At 37.2% G+C, this 19,859-nt stretch overlaps 1 protein-coding gene across 4 annotated transcripts in view; it reads right to left on the reverse strand.

Annotated features, from left to right (window-relative positions):
* Positions 1 to 14,873: 14,873 nt before the first annotated feature.
* The window catches only part of ARHGEF9 (Cdc42 guanine nucleotide exchange factor 9), a 347,057-nt gene continuing 342,071 nt past the window's right edge, over positions 14,874 to 19,859 (reverse strand). For all 4 annotated transcript variants that reach the window (XM_063432082.1, XM_063432083.1, XM_063432085.1 and 1 more), the window contains one exon: positions 14,874 to 18,847. In XM_063432082.1, coding sequence (XP_063288152.1) covers positions 18,660 to 18,847 — 188 coding nt within the window. In that variant the 3' untranslated portion in view covers positions 14,874 to 18,659. The remainder of the gene's footprint in view (positions 18,848 to 19,859) is intronic.

The raw sequence follows: 19,859 nt of genomic DNA on the forward strand, positions 1-19,859 counted from the left end.
TCTTTAAATACCGTGTTCAATTAGGTAGGTAACCACACCCCCAAAATGTTCTCGTTCAAACACTTTGGCGGGCCGTAGCGTTGTTAGCGTAATGTCGTCGGTGCTAATTAGCCGCCTCATAAAATGAGGTGGGGTTATTGTGGCTGGCGTGAGAATCGCTGGGGACAAGCTGAGAGTTGGTAGGAGTGTCCCCAATGCCCTGCAATGTGACGCCAGGCTGTGACATGCCCCTGACTGATACACAAGGTAACCTGACAGATGCTAAAAAGCCTTATCCAGAAATCTTAGTGCTATGCTTCTATCTATGCATATTATGGTTTAAATTAAATAATTCTAAAATGCTCTCTACCTTCCCCATCCTTGGCCAAATAGACGTTGGGCTTATCAGAGGACTTTGCCAACTTGCCCATCTTTTCTTGACAAATGCACTGGAGAAGTGAAGAGTTCCTGGTGTGTAGTGGAAGGGGGAGGTTTCTCTAGGTCTCCCTATTGTGCTGATGTGTTTTTCAATAAAGCTACAAATGTGGTAAACAAAGTTGGAGTATATTCTTTGGGGTCTTCAGGGAACCTTAACGTGAACCTGTCATCCACAAATAATGTGTACATCATATTAAGTATAGATATAATCTACAGACTCTGCTGGTGAAATTGCCTCTTTATTTATAGATTAAAAAATGAATATACCTGTTCACCCTTGCGTAACATGAAATGAGTGGAACTGGTCAACCTCCATGACACAACTAGCACCCCACAATTCCTAGCATGCAGATGTCCGTTAGGAAAAAGAGGATGCTATTTCATCACTTGGAATCAAGGCAGCCATTTTGAAATTATGCAAACAATAGAGTGAATTGAGTGATGGTGGTACACTCACATAAACCCAGTGGAGTGCTACCTAAATAAAATACTTACCCTTTAAAAAAAGGTGTAGGTATATGTTTGATTGAATATGCTAGAAAAGAAAGGTGTATATATAGTGTAATATGTTCAATATATTCTCATAGATTAGAGCCACACAAGGACAGGCTCAGATCTCAACAGCGGGGGTATACTCTGGTGATCCAGGACCTCTTCTGTCTTCTATATAATGGAAACGCAAAAAAGGAATAGCACAAAAGAGAGGCAAAGCTCCTAGTGTAAATCAAAAGTGCAGTGATGAATATAGAAGTGCAAAAAATTGCTCGCCTTCTGAACAGCCAGGTAAACTTAGCGCTCAGTGTATATGCCTAGTGTGCCAATGGAGGAGGATCCAACCCTCCTTTAGAAGGAAGCAGGTATACAGGCGTAGAGTGGAACAGGTAATAAATATATTTATTTATACAAAGTAAAAACACCAAATAATGATAAAATAAAAACAAGCCAAATACCATAGAAAAATAAACAATATCCACAAGTCTTCTTCTGTCTGAATATACACTATATCCCCATGTGTATATCTAATACCGAGTGTTATCTAACACAGAGTGGATTTGCCGGGACTTTAGTGTATATTCAGACAGAAGCTACTTAATGCACCACCACAATTTACCAAAAATCATTGAGTCCATGAAACGTAGTATTTCGTAAACTTGAAAATTATAACCGGCAAAATCAATAACAATGTTGAACCTTGGAATAGATTTAGATTGACATGTGACACTCAAACATCAAGTGTCCGTCATGATAAGATTTGAATGTGCCCATCTAAGGGATATACTATTTCCACCTGAAGCCTTAACATCTGAAGACCTCCATACATTGGTTTGGCATTACCATACCTGGGCATCTGCATTTGCCTCTATATAATTCTTCTAACAGAGTGCTTCAGCAGGCCCTGAATGCTGCAGTCAGGTTATTAGCAAACAATGCACGTTCCTGCCACGTAACTCCGGTCCTCTGGGCTCTATACTGGCTTCCTATGATGCAGCACATACACGTATTGGTATGCTTCCATATAAAGCACTGCTCGGCCGGCTACCTTAAGAAGATACATGTCGAAGCACCCACTGTGTTTTGCAGGTGGGAATCTTCTTATTCCTTATTCCCCTCTACAGCATGAGCTTTCCCAACACCGACATTCTGCATCTCTCTGACAGCTACAATCATAGAAGCAATCGTAGATTCTGTATACTTTAACTCCTTCAGGCCTATTTTTTTTCATTTGGTTTTGATACATAATGACAAAACTAATTTAGTTGTTTGTTTGTTTTTTTGCTGCGTGTTTATTCAGTCAAGACATCGGTTCCTGTGCAGCTAGATATATGTTGCTTTTTAAGGTAGATAGAATATTCTTTCGATAACATGTGCACTTATATTACTCAACATTTCATTTAAATACAATATTTTAACAATGTGGAAATAAGACGGAAAAAAAACATTTAATTTCAATAGTTTTTCCATTTAATAATTTGTGCACAACTATGATAGATGATAAAAATGTAAAAATATAAATAAATTATTGGTCCTGATTTTTAGAATACCTCATATGCCTAAGATTCCAGCCCCACACTGACCATTGGTCACACTAGGTAAATGCAATTGGCCTTTAGAATGTCTTTGTCATGGGCACGGGTATTTTTCATTTTTAATTCCTGCTCGACTCTTTTTGCATCCCCATATTTTGTAAATGTATGCACCCTTGTTTTTGCCTTGTAAATATACTTTGCTTATGGAATGTGATATTCTTTCCACCTGGCGCCATCTATAGTGGCCGCCATCTTTCCTCTAGCGATTCCAATCTCAGCCCAGTAACTCATTCCCTCTCATCTTTGTAAAGTTTTGTCAAGCAGAGGGATAATACCTGGCTTATGTATTTAAGAAAAGTAGAAGAGAAAAGAACATATTGGAAAACAGGGAAGAAAAGAAGAATTGATTGAGGAAGGGTAACTATGCCATGACAGAGCCACTTTAATTGTGAATGGCTTTATTCTATGGCCTGTGCAGGAATGTGCTTGGCTGCAATATTTCTACCTGCCTATCAGCAGTAAGACACAAGAGGACCCACAGTGAATTCTGTAGGGCCACATTGGCCCACTGCTTCCTCTCTCTCACTCTGTTTGCAATACAGAGAGAGGCTTGTGACCACCAGCTCAGCAACAGTTAGTTGAATGCCACCCACGAAACACAGCACATTCTCTGGCCTCTAAAAGGAGTCCATCTCTTATTGTACTAAAGTTACTTGTCATCAGATCCATGTTGGAATTAGAGTCTGAAGACAAGAAGTTTGTGGTACAGACAGTGAGCAGGGCACCAATATTCTGGTTTTATAAGAAGTTGGCAAATTATGGAATGTGAGCATTTACTTGTATGTGTGTATCTGTATGTTTCTAAATATGTATATATGAATGTCTCTCTTTGACTGACTGCAGTGCCTATATGTGTGGACCTGTGTGTGACAATGAGGTATTTTTTATAAAATTTTAGATCCAGAAAACCTGCAAGAAAACCCTTACACCCATAATTTTTAAAATTGTCTGCTGTGCCATGAAAAGTCCTGACCTATTGTTATCCCTGTCCCATCCTGTAGGCAGTTATAGGTTAAATATTAGAAGGAGTACTTAACTGTTTAACTAAACCTTTGTAATATTTGGTACGGTGAGGCTTTAAATGCTTTAAATGCAGGAATCTAAAACAACTACATGAAAAATTAATATTAAATAAACATTTAAATAGAAATAAAAATCAATATTTCACAAAGAGAATATTTATGAAATGCTCATATTGCATTTATTGGAATTTCACTGAAATTCCAACCCAATCAACAGATATACTGAGACAAAGTAGGGACTGCTCTGTCTGTATATTGCCTATGCTTGACACTGGGCAGAGCTACTGCCATCTAGAAGTGTCATCAGCTGTCATCAGTGACGGCTGCAGGAAATTGGCTTTATCTATTAAATATCCCATAATCTTGTGGGATCTTTTATAGACCTTAATGTTGTACTCTCACGCTAAAGAGGACCTACTGGGAGAAGATGTCGGCCCCCACGAGGTACAAGTTCGGGTAAGTAGAACTCACATTTGCCTGTCCTCTCAGCCACCAGCAGTGGTGATATCACCATCAGAGGTCTTTGCAAATTCTGGAAAGTTACCAGAAGGTGACAGTGCCACTTCAAAGGATCATTGCAGCGGAATTTTTTTTTTTTAATTAATTTAGCCATTTATTACATATACCCCTAATGAAAACATGCATGCATTTAATTATGCATTTTTTTATTGGTGGTATGTCTAAAAAAAAAAAAATGACAGAAGCTTCAGATTTCTTGTCTGCTGCCTTTGCAAGCTCTCCCTTTCTTCCCCAGCCCAGACTTCCCGTGGTTGTCCAAGCTCAGTCTTCCCAATGCAGGTCAGTGAGAAGGCTTTGCAAGACAGATGCTTCACTGAGCTAAACAACCAGGAAGTAAAAGGACCGATTGTCTGATTGGCAGCCAAGTTGGTGTAACGAGATTAATTTATATATTTTCTATTGAAATCTGCACTTTTTGTAATATGAAAAAAGGGGACACATTCTTCGCACATAAAACACACTAAAGTGTTTTAGGTATGTGGAGTGCCGGTTTAAGTCAGATCTTTTTCTCTGCCAGAAATCCAAGTGTTGAGAGAAAGAAGAGAGTGAATCAGTGACATACCATACCGTCTAGTACTTTCTGTCCAGTCAATTTCTGGATGCTATTTGTGGGTACAACAATAACAGTAGAACTAATAACAGCTCCAGTAGTCAAATTAAGGCATGCAATCGCTGTGACTGGCTCCCACAACAATCATATGCCCAAAGTAGCCAATCAGAGCTTATAACTAGCTTACCATATCAGCATTTATTGAGCCTCTAGTCACGTTGTCACATTATTATTAAATTACAAAGAAACTAAGGACATTTTTTTAGTGTTTTTTAGTTTATGCAGCTTTTAATAGCAAAGTGTAATGTTTACAGCAATCTTCAAACGGGTACAGATATATACATACATGAATACAACAGAATCTTGTTGATAGGTGAATCTCTTAGAAACAAAAACAGATAACACACAATCTAAGTGTAATAATTTTAAAACACATATGGTGGCAAATTGAAATGAAAGCACACTCACACTTTCAAGAGCTATATAGAGCTCTGCTGTTAAGGTTGTGAAAGGCATAATTTCCATCTAAGGATATGTATCCCGCAGTAGTGATTGTATATTCAGCAGTGATGATGGTATTTTTCTTAGTAAAGTGCGGTATGTGAAGACATAAACAAGAACATCCAATTGCTTAATATATATATTACTCTTTTCTTCTAGAATATGATAGGTATTTTACTCACATTTTTTTAGAGCATATACTCGCTCTAGTGTGGTGGTAGTGGTACAATCCCCACCTAGCATATTCAAGACCGGAAGTGTAGTAAAATTCAGAAAGCCAAAGAGATTAAAAAGTAAATACTGAATAAATTCAAATATAAATTTAAAAGGGTAAACTTTATTAAACAAAAAAGTTATAAATCAAATATTATAAAATCCAAAATGGGTCAAAGCACACTTAACGCGTTTCACCATGGGGTTTCATCAGAAGTGTGACACTAGGGCTTTGACCCATTTCGGATTTTATAATATTTGATATATAGCTTTTTTGTTTAATAAAGTTTACCCTTTTAAATTTAAATTTATTCGGTATTTACGTTTTAATCTTGGCTTCCTGAATTTTACTACACATCTGGTCCTGCATATCCTAGGTGGGGATTGTACCACCAACGCTCCACCACACTAGAGCAGGTTCAAGCTCTAAAAAAATTTAGTAAAATACCATCATATTCTAGAAGGAAAGAGTGTACTATAAATATTACGCTATTGGATGTTCTTCTTTGTGTCTTCACATACAGCACTTTACTAAGAAAAATACCATCATCACTGCTGAATATACCATCATTACTGCGGGATACATATACTTAGATGGGGATTATACTGTCCACGCCCTTTACAGCAGAGCTCTATATAGCTCTTGAAAGTGTGAGTGAGCCTTCATTTCAATTTACCACCCTATATGTTTTAAAATTATTACACTTAGATTGTGTGTTATCTCTGTTTTTGTTTCTAAGAGATTCCCCTATCAACAAGATTCTGTTGTATTCCTGTATGTATATATCTGTACGCAGTGGTGTATTCTGGTTTTGTGCTGCCCTAGGCAGGACAAAATCAGGCGCCCCCCTCCACCCCGCGCCACCCCACCCAACCCTTCCCCCCGCCCCGCATTCTAAATACACACACATTCACTGACAGATACACACACTAACAGACACACTCACACACACTCACTCACTAGCAGACACACACACTCACAGGCAAACACACACACAGACTAACAGACACTCTCACAGTCACAGACACTCTCACAGTCACAGACACTCTCACAGTCACAGACACTCACAGTCACAGACACTCACACTCACAGACACTCACTCTCGCAGACTCACTCTCGCAGACTCACTCTCGCAGACTCACTCTCGCAGACTCACTCTCGCAGACTCACTCTCACAGACTCAGACTCTCACAGACTCAGACACTCACAGACTCAGACACTCACAGACTCACTCTCACAGACTCACTCTCACAGACTCACTCTCACACTCACAGACTCACTCTCACAGACTCACTCTCACAGACTCACTCTCACACTCACAGACTCACTCTCACTCTCACACTCAGACTCACTATAACACTCAGACTCACAGACTCACTCTCACAGACTCACCCACATTAAAAAAAATTTTTTAATTTATTTAAACACCCCCCCCAGCCTCCTTACCTTTGGGAATGCTGGGGGGGGGGGTGTCTCTGCAGAGGTGTGTTTCCCTGGTGGTCCAGTGGCTGCTGGGCGGCGCGGCCGGCGAGGGAGCACTTCCTCTGAGCTCTCTGCTCAGCTCCCTCGCGCGCCGCCCGCAGAGTGAGGCTGGGAGCCGGAATATGACGTCATATTCCGGCTCCGCCTTCCAGCCTCACTCTGCGGGCGGCGCGCGAGGGAGCTGAGCAGAGAGCTCAGAGGAAGTGCTCCCTCGCCGGCCGCGCCGCCCAGCAGCCACTGGACCACCAGGGAAACACACCTCTGGAAGTGCTCCCTCGCCGCCCGACCGCCCAGCATGTCAGTTAGCCGCGAGGCTAACAAGACATTTGCCCTGGGCATTTGGGGGCGGCGTTTTTTGCCGCCCCCTGGAAAATGCCGCCCAAGGCAAATGCCTTGTTTGCCTCGCGGCTAATACGCCCCTGTCTGTACGTGTTTGTGGCTATACGAAACCACAGGCGTGGATTCTCTCTTTTTTCTTCTGTTTTGTTCTATTTGTGTCATCAAAAGGTTGGGGAAATCTTGTGTGATAATCTGCTGCCCTCAACCATTTCTTAAGATATAATGAGCACCTATACCCTATATTTGTCGATTTACAGCAATCTTACATAGTTCAACTTGCTTTCTTTTCTCACAGTAATCTGTTTTCTTCTCTGTTATTACCTGTAGTTTTGGAAATGCAAAGCACATTGGAAAAATGTACTAAGTAGATAAAATTATTATTGTTAATCATGTAAAAACATACTGTGGGATGTTTTGAGGTCTCCTGTACTGTTTTATTCTAGCATTATAGAGACATGGATTTATTTATTCCCAATAAAATGTAAGCACAGTAAGATTTGTGGGAGGGGCTTGGGGGGAGGTTGTGTTATAAAATTGTAGAGTGACAGAAATTTTATATTCATTAACAAATACAAAAAAATTTTGTTAAAGGGATTCTATAGTGTTAGGAATTTAAAGTTGTATTCCTAACACAGTAGTGCCCTCTGGTCCCATCTCCCCCTGTACCCCTGCACATAAAGGGTTCCTCCGAAAGGGGGAACCTAATGCACATGTGCGGTGAGTGCATTAGGCCTTCCTCATGGGAAAGAATTGCCTCAATGCTTTCTTATGAGGATTTCACTGACACTGGATGTCCTCAGGCAGAGCTTTGCTAAATGTTTAAGGTACTCAGAGTCCCTTAGAATCCCTCTAGTGGCGGTCTGATAGACAAGCAGTCTTAGTGCTGCAAAGTAATCATCACAGTTTTAAAAAAAGCTGCAATGATTTACGTTTCAAGACCAAGTGGGACAGTAACACTGCACCCAGACCATATCAATAAGATGGACTGTCTGGGTGACTATAGTGTCCCTTTAAAGATATTATGTACCAAGTTTATTTTTATAATACCAGTGATACCAGTGATGCCACCAGGTATGTCAAAGCAAACACACAAGGTTTTATGGAACAAAAGAGCATTGGTCGGTGATAGATAACGTACGTGTTTAACATTATGTTACAGATATCGTAAAATGTTTGCACTTAATGTAGTTACAGCTTAATAAGACTTCATATCACAGGCCGAGAAGGATTAATATCTTACAGAGCCCCGGGCAGATTAACGGTTTTGGGCCCCCATTCATTAACTACATAGGGGTAGTAATTGGGGCCAAGTAAATTCATGGTTCCAGGGCCCCTGTCTAACCCATATGCAACTTCCTAAGGTCACCTTATTGTTACTCCTGCTCTGATTATCGATGTAAATAAATATCAATAATTACTAGAACAAATGTTATATGCCTGTATTCAAAGTGCCAGTGCGTTGCAATATAAGTTACCCATTAATCATGGGATGAAACAGTCACTTCAGAAATTCTAAATGGCCCTCAAAACCTTTGAGAAAAATCTTAAATCCTTCAAATGGTTTGTGCTACACTTGTACAAACAGAGGAAGTGGTCAGACATTTTGATGTTTTAAATGGATGTCTTAAAGAATAAACTGGACCTGTCACAGTCCCAATCATTACAACTTTTGATGTCTCAACTGAATAAGAAATTCCATGTTACTATCTTGTGGCCATATATGTTAAATATATGATGGAGATATGGAACTGAAGAGGGATGTAAAAGATACGTTATGAGGAATAATGTGGATATGTCCAGGTATTAAGCAGGGTGTATGCAGCTATGATGATTGTGGATATGTATGCATGCATAAACCAGAGTGTGTTTGGGAAGACATGCACAGGCTAGAGTCAACCCCATAGGTACCTGCTCTTACAGAACTTTCTAAATGAATGCTGGACCTGGGATCCCGGAGCCATCAGTTAATAACTTGGGTCTCTTACTCTAAATACTAAAACCACTTATTCTTGCTAAAGTAATTATGGTTCAAGGAGGATTCTAAGATAGTTAGATTTTGTTGTTGATTTGGTGCCACCCCTTTTCACCCCATACTGGCTATATCAATTTTGTCCAACATTTGCAATCGGCAATAGCACACACCAATTGCATAGCTTACTTGCAGGCACTGAACTGTGCTGTGGGCCAGTGCTGCATGCCTGGGGCTGGTGCACATACAGCTTAATCCCTTTCCAACAAATCCCTTCAGTCTCTTGCCTGCTCGGCTCAGGTGGACTACATGAATTGCTGCTCATGCGCAGTTGGTGCACTGTGCTTCATTATGATCGGACAATCCCCAACACAAATAATGTCAATGTGCTGGGCAGATAAGGGATGGACCTTTACTAGTTGCAAACTCCAGTTCTGCAGATAACGAAAGGCAGGATTTTAGAGATTAGAATTTTTTTAATTGTTTTTTTTTTAAATAGTAAATGCAGATCTATTTGTAATGCCTTAATCATACACATTAAAATAGATGGATCTTGTAACTTAGAATGTGGTGCTTCCACTCATTGCTGATAGCAGATGTCACATACACATGTAACCTTGAATCCAATGCAAGTTACTGTGACACCATTGCTCATTGCTGTATAACAATTACCGCAGCTAATAGTGCACCCACAATGTATCCAGGCACACAGGAAAACTTCACATTAATTATATTTACACATTTCCATTCTGGTTTGTACAGATCTACATGAGACCAAAACTGTGAAAATTGCAACAAAACTTAATTAAGGCATAGCCAAAAGAAAATAGCTTGGAGTTAATTGTCCCAACTCTGCCCTTTCATCAGCCTTTAAAGGGACTTTTTCATTAACCTAATAGAACTTTCATGTTTCTCAATTGTAATTTTTTTTTACCACGATGTTTTCTTCTGAAAAAATTTAAAATGTTTCTTCAATGTTATGTTGCCCTGTATGTTTGTGCTTTTTGTCGATTTACCATTTACAAAAATAAAATAAAAAATACAGTGTGGTTTTGCAGAGCCATCAACCTGTGTATTACATCGTTCACATCAATACAGTACAACAAGATTTTAATTGGCTTGCTAACAGAATAGTGGCAACTGTCAAACACAATCAGTTTGTAAAAGAATGATTGTCAAGCGCTCACAGTTTTAGGCAAATCTATATCTAAACATTTAAAGCTGTGTTTAGAGGTAAACAGGGTTATAAAGAAATGTCATTGCTGTGTCGCTATAATGTATTGTTTGCCAACACATATTGCCATCAAGCTGCACCTCCTTAACCTCCTGACATGGCCTGAGACTATACATCCCCATCAGAAAGTGTATCTGTATAAATAATGATTCACACACACAGCCGCTTCTATTTGTGTAAGAAGATAAACACCAAGGAATGTTTCTATAAAATGAGTTGGACATCAACAGCTTAATCCAACAGTTCTTCCAATCAGTCCATGCAAAAATTCATAATTATAGTTTTGACATATGATGCTCATATAAAAGCAATAGACTGTTTTTTTCTGTCCAGGAAGTCTAGCCAACATGATTAAAAAAAAAAAAAAAAAAAAACCTGAAAGAAACTGCTTTAACTTATCCTGTTGCAGTTAAGAAGATCGCTTAGATATCTTGCAATGGCAAATAGTATGTTGGATTTGTCATTGCTTACATCTTGTCATATAAGGGTTAAAACTCTTTCACGAAACTGTGTTAAGCAAAACCGTGTTACGGATTCCACAAAAAAAGACTACCTATAAAAAAAATCTGATAAGGTGTTATGTCGTTAAATGTTATCTTTAGATTGATACACAATAGCTAAATAGACACACAGAGAGACAGACAAACAGACACTGTAAGCTTGCAGACAAAACTTTAAAAATCTACAGAATCAGCTTGTTTCTCTAGGTATTCTTTATAGCACTGTTGAATTTGTTAGTGCTATAAATATATATATATATATTTATATATATATATATATATCTCCATATGTAGTATTATTACACTCTATCATCTTCTTCATGCTCAGGCTTGCTCCTAAAGTGACAGACAATATCTGTAACCGTCTTGATGTACATAACAGATGAACAAACAGTTTATTTTGTACAAAACAGATGCCTAGGCATTGAAGCTGGGCTATTAGTGACATTTAAAAAAAACATTTCAGGATGCACATATTATTTTTTTTCAGAGCAATAAGATCCAACACTTTTGTTTTTACATAAATAAAATATTTAAAAATACTTTAAAAATGCCTTTTTCCATTTTTATTTATCTCCATAAATATTTTTTTTTTCTCATAAGGCTCAGTGTTTTCTTATAACACTCTTTAAAACACTTTTTTGTTTTTTTTCCTTTACACAAAAATGTTACACTTGTTTGACATTGCCAAACAACCCCTTATAAACAGAACATAATAGACAACACATTTGGAAACAGTAGTTAAATAACAAACCTCTTTGTTCTGACTTTGAATAAACCCGAGCAGTAAAGTCAAGGTTTTTTTGGCTTAGAACAAGAAGTGAAGACCACCTTCATTTCTGTGTTCTCCGAATGTCACAATGATATTGACCCATGTACATTTTGCTTGTTTTTCTCTTTAAAAAAAATAAAATATTAAAATAAAACAACCAAAGTGTGATATCATGCAGAAGTCACTGTAGCTGCGAGAGATTATAGTTTCCCTGATTTGCAGCTGCAAACGATAGATCTGAACACTTTTTAAAACCAAATATGTTAAAGTTAAAATAATAGTGATAAAAAACACAAGTACAGGAATCGATAATACAGAGAGGATTTAAAATTTTTCATCAACTAACTGAAAGAAAACGTATTCGAATGTAATTTTCTATGTTGTCATTATATTTACAAACGGTGGATGCATCTACTATTGTTATGAGAGATGTTAACGTTTTATTTGGGTTTAGAATTTTCGCTATTTACAGGAGCCAGTCATCTAAAGGTGCAATCACTCTTAGAAAAATATGCCTAGCTCCAATGCAGGCCCTGTTATACTATCTACACTTCCTGTGACTTCTCGTTTCACATTCATTTACAGAGAGACAAAACTTACGCTGCCCATAGGAGAATGGTGGAAAATTTTTTTTTAAATATGATGGGAGACCGGAGTACGGCCCACTGAATATACAAAATGGGGGATATCATGATATCAAAATTATTTTAAATTGCCGCTTGTATGGAAAACAATGAATCTGTGTCTGATTATCAGAATTTAAGGTTCTCCTTCTAACCATTACTATCACCATATAGATTGTGTATTCTGGATAATCACGTTTGAACACTCGTAAAAAAGAAGATATGTGTTATTATTTACCAAAGGCCACTAAATGATAAATTGGACACATAGAATTCTTGATGAGAACATTACACAGCATCAGAAACTTTGGCACAGATAGATGGAGTCTTTAGGTGGATAATGAACTCTTTCATGAATACATGAATAGGCAGTCACTGGTAAGCAGACTCTGCTGTAGATGGGACATTGCTATGGCACATCAATGTATAAAGTGTTTTTATCTACGTGTGCAGGATTTTTATTTCTTCTCACTAGTATGTAGGAACCTTTTCCATAATGCACCACTCCAGTTGTACAATTTGCCGAAAAGCCACACTATACATTTATCTGTTTTACCTAAACAGAAACATTGAATGTGCTCAGAGATCTTATACGTTTCAGAGCATATAATGCAGTGATCTGAAAGTTTCAATGAAGCTACTAAATTACCCAATATCATCTTGTAAACACTTATAAAAACGGAAGTAAAAAAAAATGGGTATGTTGACTAATGCATGGAGCCCAAGGTGAAAGTATGTACCAATGCCTCGACATATGGTTAAACAGAACAATACTTGGATTTGTCAATGTACTGCATAATCTTATTGTATTCAATTTGTCATTAATGCAAAGTGTAGTGTAGCATTGGTTGGCACAAAATGTAAAGGTGGCCCCTTCTATAGCATCTTGAAGGTAGTCTTTGATAAAGTAAAGCATACTGCTGCCACAGGTAGTTCCTCTGTCAATATTTAAAGAGATGTAAGACCAATGCTTTGTCACGAGGACAACCCATCAAGAATATCTGTTCATAAACCAGACTGTAATTCAGCATAGTTAGAAGCAGGGGACGGGTGGCTTAGTGATCAGCAGCTTGTAAACTACGTTTAAATGCCCCCTGAGGATAGCACCATATTTGGATTAACACCCTGCTTCGTTATTATGCTGTATACAAAATTGGAATTCATGAGCTAAGCAGGTTAAGGTTCTCTGGGAGCAGTTCTGAAGTCATGGTTTAGAAAAGTTGTACTATGATGTAACATTTCAAACTGACAGATGGAGTAAGAGGGTGTTACCTGTGTCTGTACATGTGGCACAATGCTTTTTTTTTGGCACATTTAAAACCATGACGTTGCAGGCTTTTTATTGATTTGTACTCTCACAAATAGTTGCTCTAATTTAAATAGTTATGAATAAATATATTTTGTGTCTCATAGTTACCCCGAGCATTCCATTTAAATGGTTCTTTATGTCCTGCCGCATGTATGAGTGATGGTACTCGGACAAATAGTAAGCGAGGGTGCTGGAAGGGGCAAGTAAGACAAACACAAAGGCGAGCATTTAAATGCCAGCCTTGCATAATTACAGAGCTATATAGAGGGTATATCTTTACATCTTTGCTGGTGTTCCTTTTAAAGTGGTAAGCAATGAATTGGCAGCTGAGGTGTCACCTTCACAGTTAACATGTCTGAAATAACAGAATCCTCTACAATTTGTAAAATCTAATATATCCCAGCTGCTAAAAATATTATCAAGTGTTAGTGAAAATAATGCAATAAAGAGCTTTTGAAGGAGCAATAGGTTCATGTTTTTGAAGAATCAGTAAGCTTAGATGGACAAAGCAATATTCATATTTAGCTTCCATTATACTGCCTTGACACACTATGAACCAAATTGTATAAAAGCTACTCTCCTAGGTAATTCATTTACTCATTCCCCTGTACAACAGGCAGGCTAACCAATAATGTTATCAGAATATTATATACGCTGGGAGCCTCTCTTAACTTACTGCAGGAATAATGAAGTGTTCGGGGGATGAATAACTGACCATATTTCATGTCAGGGTCTATTATGATACTAGGTTGCATGGGTTAAAAAACGGACAAATTTGAGGATGCATATATAGCCAGGAAAGTTATCTGAACATATATTCTAACATGCATTATAGATATGTGGGTGCAAAATGAATGGGTATTGAAGAATATATGCAGGGCAACAATTTAGCAAATTTTGAGAGGGCACACCATGTGACAAGTTATCATGAGTTAATGTCAGTCACACCCACTCATAAAAAAAAATAAAAAAAAAAAAAAAAAAAATATATATATATATATATATATATATGATTTTCATTTTTATATTCTAAATACTATTTTATTATGCCATTGAAGCTTATTCTATATATATGCTTTAAGGCTGCATAATGTTATCATACAATTAATTCTCAAATAAATATATATATATATATATATATATATATTATTATTTTTTGAGAATATATACGTGTGAATTTTAAAAACATTATATAATATACAGTTTTATAAAGGTGCATTCATTCTCAAAGTAATAAGCCTTTTACAATTCAATGTATTTTTTTCAAATTATTTTTCTGTAATTTAATGTATTTTAAAATTGTTGATAAACTTTATTAAATGTACCAATATGTGGTAAAAAAAAAATTAAAAAATAAAAAGATTTTCAGTTTACAAATCTTCAGTTTAACGGAAATGTTCTTTTTCTCACACTCAACTATCTCAAGGTGTTTCTCACTTCATCGCAACCTTTGGAGTAAATAGATTATTTTTTTCATATACAAACAAAAATGTGAATATCCTATAGAACTTAAATGGATAATTTTGACATGATATTTTACAATGTTCCTTTTAAATATCTTATTCAAAAGGAGTATACTAGTTACATGCTATAATTTCAAATATTTCTGTGTAATCATTTGCTACAAAATCTTGCATTTTATTGAATACCTGAACTGTCATGTGTACAGCAAATTTATTATATCGATGATTAAGCCTTAGAACAAACCAGATTAACCAGATTAAGCCTTAGAACCCTGGTGTTCCAGTGGTTTTCGTGGTGGTCGATGGGCTATCGGTGCAGGTCTGCACTTCAGGCAGGGTGCATACCCCTTTGAATTGTCCCTTACGGTCTCTGACTGCAAGGAAGCATCCATGGCAATCTGCACCGAGTAAGAGATCTACCCACCCGCTTGTGCAGTTGCTGGGGGTCACAGCAGAGCCAGCACTACAATACATTTATGCACCATAAACGAGTGCAAAATCAATTTGCAATAAACTAATTGATTAAATCAAATATACAGAATTCTGGGGTATGGGATTATATTCGGTGAATCTTGCATGCACTATTTGGGAAAATAAAGGTTAAATAATAAAACAAAGGTAAGGAAATAAATACTGGATTATTCACTAAAGTGTGCACTTTCAGGAATTCAAATTCAAATTTTAGGCCACATTAGGCGAATTGGAAAACATTTCCAAATTATAAAATGGCATAAAATTTTAAATCAACTTCAAATTCCTGACAATCAATATTTTAAAAAATATCCCTGCCAAAGACAAGAGACTTCTCTCCAGTGGCAGTATGTGCAGTGCTATTTTGTTTTTTTTTTCCATTTTTCTTGTGTCCTGGAAGTCTGCTACTATTTGTGCCTGAATTGCACCAAAATCTATTTTGTGTGCTGCTCTCGAGAATATAATAATGTGGTATCAAGTTGCTGTGAGTGTAGTCACCTTTTGGTTTAAGGCTGTACAATAAATGTGAGCAAAAATGCACAAGTCTGTTCTCTGTTCCTTTTTTTTCTGATATGTCACTGTTTGTTTTATTTTATTTTTTTTAACTTTTCTTTCTGTTCTTATAAAATTCATTGGAGAGTTTTCATAGGTAAATGAGAATGATTCATTGTTTTAATTTAGAATGATTATCTAGAACGTGTAGAATTGTTAAAATGTCAATTCTTTCAAATGTAAGTATTGTGGGTCATATAACAAAATATTTCTACTGGCAGACAGCAAACAGAAAAATAACTACTTTTACTCATTAAAAAAAATGTTACTCACTAAAAAATGTATAAATAAATGGGCGTTTGTTTTTAAGGCAAAAATATTTTTATTCTGATTGTTTTCTTTACCATCTCTTTTGGCACGGATTTTTATTGGTCTTTAAAGAAGTAAAGGCTGACACGGTATGTCAATATTAGTAAGAGTGAATGCACCTTAAACGTACATTTTAGCCAATTTCTCATTGTTATTATTAGCTTTTGCTGGTGATCTATAAAAAGCCAGCCTTGAATCACAAAGACGAGGATCAGTCGGCAGAGTGAGAGGTGGGTCATGTGATAAGTAATGGGAATCATCAAAATGCTTCGATGCAAGATACACTTTAGCAGCATGGTGAGTTGATTGGGTAAACAAGTCAGATACTGCAAAGAAAGTAAAGCACCTTGGGAAAGCTGTCAAGAAAAATAAATAAATAAAAGAAAGTGCCCTGTTAAATAAGCCATGACACCATCTACTTCTTGCGCACGGGGAATACAGAGCCATTTAAATGAAGGAGCTTAGATCTTCTAAAACAGGGAGCTGCACAGCATATAAAATCAGAGACAATGCAGATGTATGCACGAAGGCAGAGGCAAGAGAATGGGATACGAGCCATACATACAAACTAAAAAATTAACACCTGCAAATGGAAAACATGAACTGGATGCAAAGAGGGAACAGCCAAGGCAAGAGAGGGGGGTTAATGACATGTAAAGTTAGAACTAAGAAGAAAAGCACGCAATGAATAACATAATATGAATTTTTGATGAGATGTAAAAATCTGATGCAAAAGGGAATCGTTCTGCAACAAGTTTCTTCAATTGTTGTAACATACGTCGCTGGATTGACAGTTCTATAGGCATGTCCACCTAGCTAAGGTGCTGCATGTTACGTTGTGTTCTTCCAAGATTCAACACCGTAAGCATTATTGCCTTTTCACTATCACTGCATCTGAGAGAGTGGCTGGATCTTACAGTCAAAAATGGCTTTCCAGGGCGCAGCACCGATGCAGTAATCAGGCCGCAGCATAAAGGGATTACCCAAAAATGAAGAGTGATAAAGCAGCAGATACGAGTCTGTATTAAGATAGTCTTGTAGTGTTACACAGCTCACAGTGACCAGAAAACAAATCCTGCTAAAATATATATATATATATATATATATGTACACACACCCTTACATACACATTTAGTGGTTTCTTGAACCATCGAAGCAAAATAAAACAAATATATATATAAAAAAAAAGACCCATAAAATAAAACAAATGAATAAAAGATACTCTTTGGAAGGAAAATAAAGTCACCATTAAATATAGATGAAATGATCCCTGTTTGATTATTCTCCTCCCTGGTCTCAGAATATCCAGAGAACAGGTAAAGCAATAGAAAGACTACACAGTACCTGGTATGATTCACTGTGAGCTACAGAGCTCTCACCTGAACAGGTAAAGCCCCAATCAGTGGGAGGATCAACAGGCTGGCAAGAAAGCAATTGCAATTGTTTCTGGATAACCTACTTGCCTTGAACGTCTGAATAAACACATATAATTTAACAGGAAAAAGAGCAGTTAAAAAATACACAGACAGCTTTAGGTGCTGTCCTACCATGTGCATCTATTTTGACATGGCCTTAAAAAACCCATTTAGAACTCTCAAATCCCACTTCTACTTTGTTGTTGTTGTTGTTGTTGTTGTGCAGCAGTGCTCTGCTTGTGAGTTTTACCACTTTAAAAATGGCTGCAGCTTTAATCACGTGACAAGAATGCAAATGAGCTGAGTGTGACCCCCTTCCCCTCCGCACTGTCAGATGCTCTTCTGATACATTGAGAACCCTGCTGTTGCCACTGAGGTTACGATGTTTATAGTGTGAAAGTCATGAAATGAAAGCTGGTACACTTTTTAAATTTTTTTTTTTTTTTTTTTTTTCAATTCTCACCCCCTTTCCCTATTTGATGGTCTGCCTATTTATATATAAGCAAATGTGCAATTTTCACCAAAACAGGTCAACAAAAAAACATGAAGAAAAACAGAAATCCAAGAGTCTTTTGAGTGACGTGTCGAGGAAGTTCAGTGGCCATGACCGAATGCTATAGCAAGAGTAAGCAAGTGAGCTGTGTGGAAATTTTCCAAGCAGAGCAGTTCCTGTTGTCCGACGGAAAAAAAATAAATTAAATTATTTTAAAGGGAAAAAAAACTAAAACAGTTTTTCATTTTCCTGTCTTGTTTGTTTGTTTTTTTTGTTGTTTTTTTTAATTTCTTTTTTGGTCCTTTCATAGTTTAGTGGCAACAGTGCTTCTCCGAAAAAATGTCCATCTATAAATATAATTTTCTTTATTTTTTTTCTCCTTTCTCAATATATATATTTATATATTTATATCTCAGTATTATTTTTTGAAAGGCGTCAACCTGCTGAAATTTTGCCAGAATGGTGACTGACTTCTTCTGGGTTCAGTAAACTCAAAAACCTGTGGTTGTGATATACCGTCGGTCACCATATACTGTCCTTGAATGGCCCCTGGCTCCTGAGGGGGTGGGTATGCTGGAGGAACTGATCGAGGGCAGCTGACACCAGCTAAAAAGGAAAAAAATAGAAAAAAAATTATTAGATGTTTAACAAAACATTAACAAAAAAAACTCAGAGGTAGAGCTATAACAATTAATCGGAAAAAATAGGCTGCACCTATACTTAGTAGCAACACAAGAGGGAAGGTGGTTTGGAAGATTGATGGATTCTAATAGTCAACACTGTCCATGGCAGAATATAAAAAAAATTATGTTTACTCAAAAAAACAAACAAACAAACAAACAAACACAAATAAGCATTTTTTGACTGACGTGGATGCCTGAACTGTAAAAGCAGATAAAATAGGAAATAAATAGACCTCATTCTCAGATGTTATCCGGTGAATCAATCAGAATATTGTATAAAGGATGAACTGCTAATTGTCTTTTCCCCCCATAAATAAACCTTGGAGATGTTTAGTTCAAAGTATCGAGAATTCCGTTTGCAAAGTTTGCACTAGGCTACATCACATCACCTTAGCTGCCTGTAAAGTAAAGTAATGTTTCTCGAGTATAATTGGGGAATTCTATGAAAAGAAAAGAAAAACCCTAAACGAGCCTTAGTTTTCCCAGTAGGAAATTAAACTTTCATGAGATACAACCAGTACTGCCAAGTTCTTTGCTCCCGAACATGTGATCTCCACGTGCCTTCAGTATTCATACAGAAAGCAGCTACCCAAGCAGATCTCCCTAATAAATACTGCAGGCTGTGAAAAATCAAGGACATGAGATATGCTGTAATGCAGCTTTTTCAACTAGGTCTGACCCCTACATCCTTAGCTACAATTAAAGGGGCAGTCTCAGCAACCTAACCATCACCTCCCAGTGTAGACGTTATGCTGCTTAGGGTCAATAGCTATTGTTCCCTGTTTTTTGTAAAATCATTTGGCACCAGTCACACAAAAGCCTGGGCCCCATTTTTGTCAAACATCTTCCAAATAATGTAACAAAAAAAGAAAAAAAAAGATGGGTTACACCCATAAACTCCTGTCAGCATTACCGCTGTACAGTACTGAGGAATG

This window comes from Pelobates fuscus, chromosome 9 (genome assembly GCF_036172605.1).
Source record: "Pelobates fuscus isolate aPelFus1 chromosome 9, aPelFus1.pri, whole genome shotgun sequence".
NCBI lineage: Eukaryota > Metazoa > Chordata > Amphibia > Anura > Pelobatidae > Pelobates > Pelobates fuscus.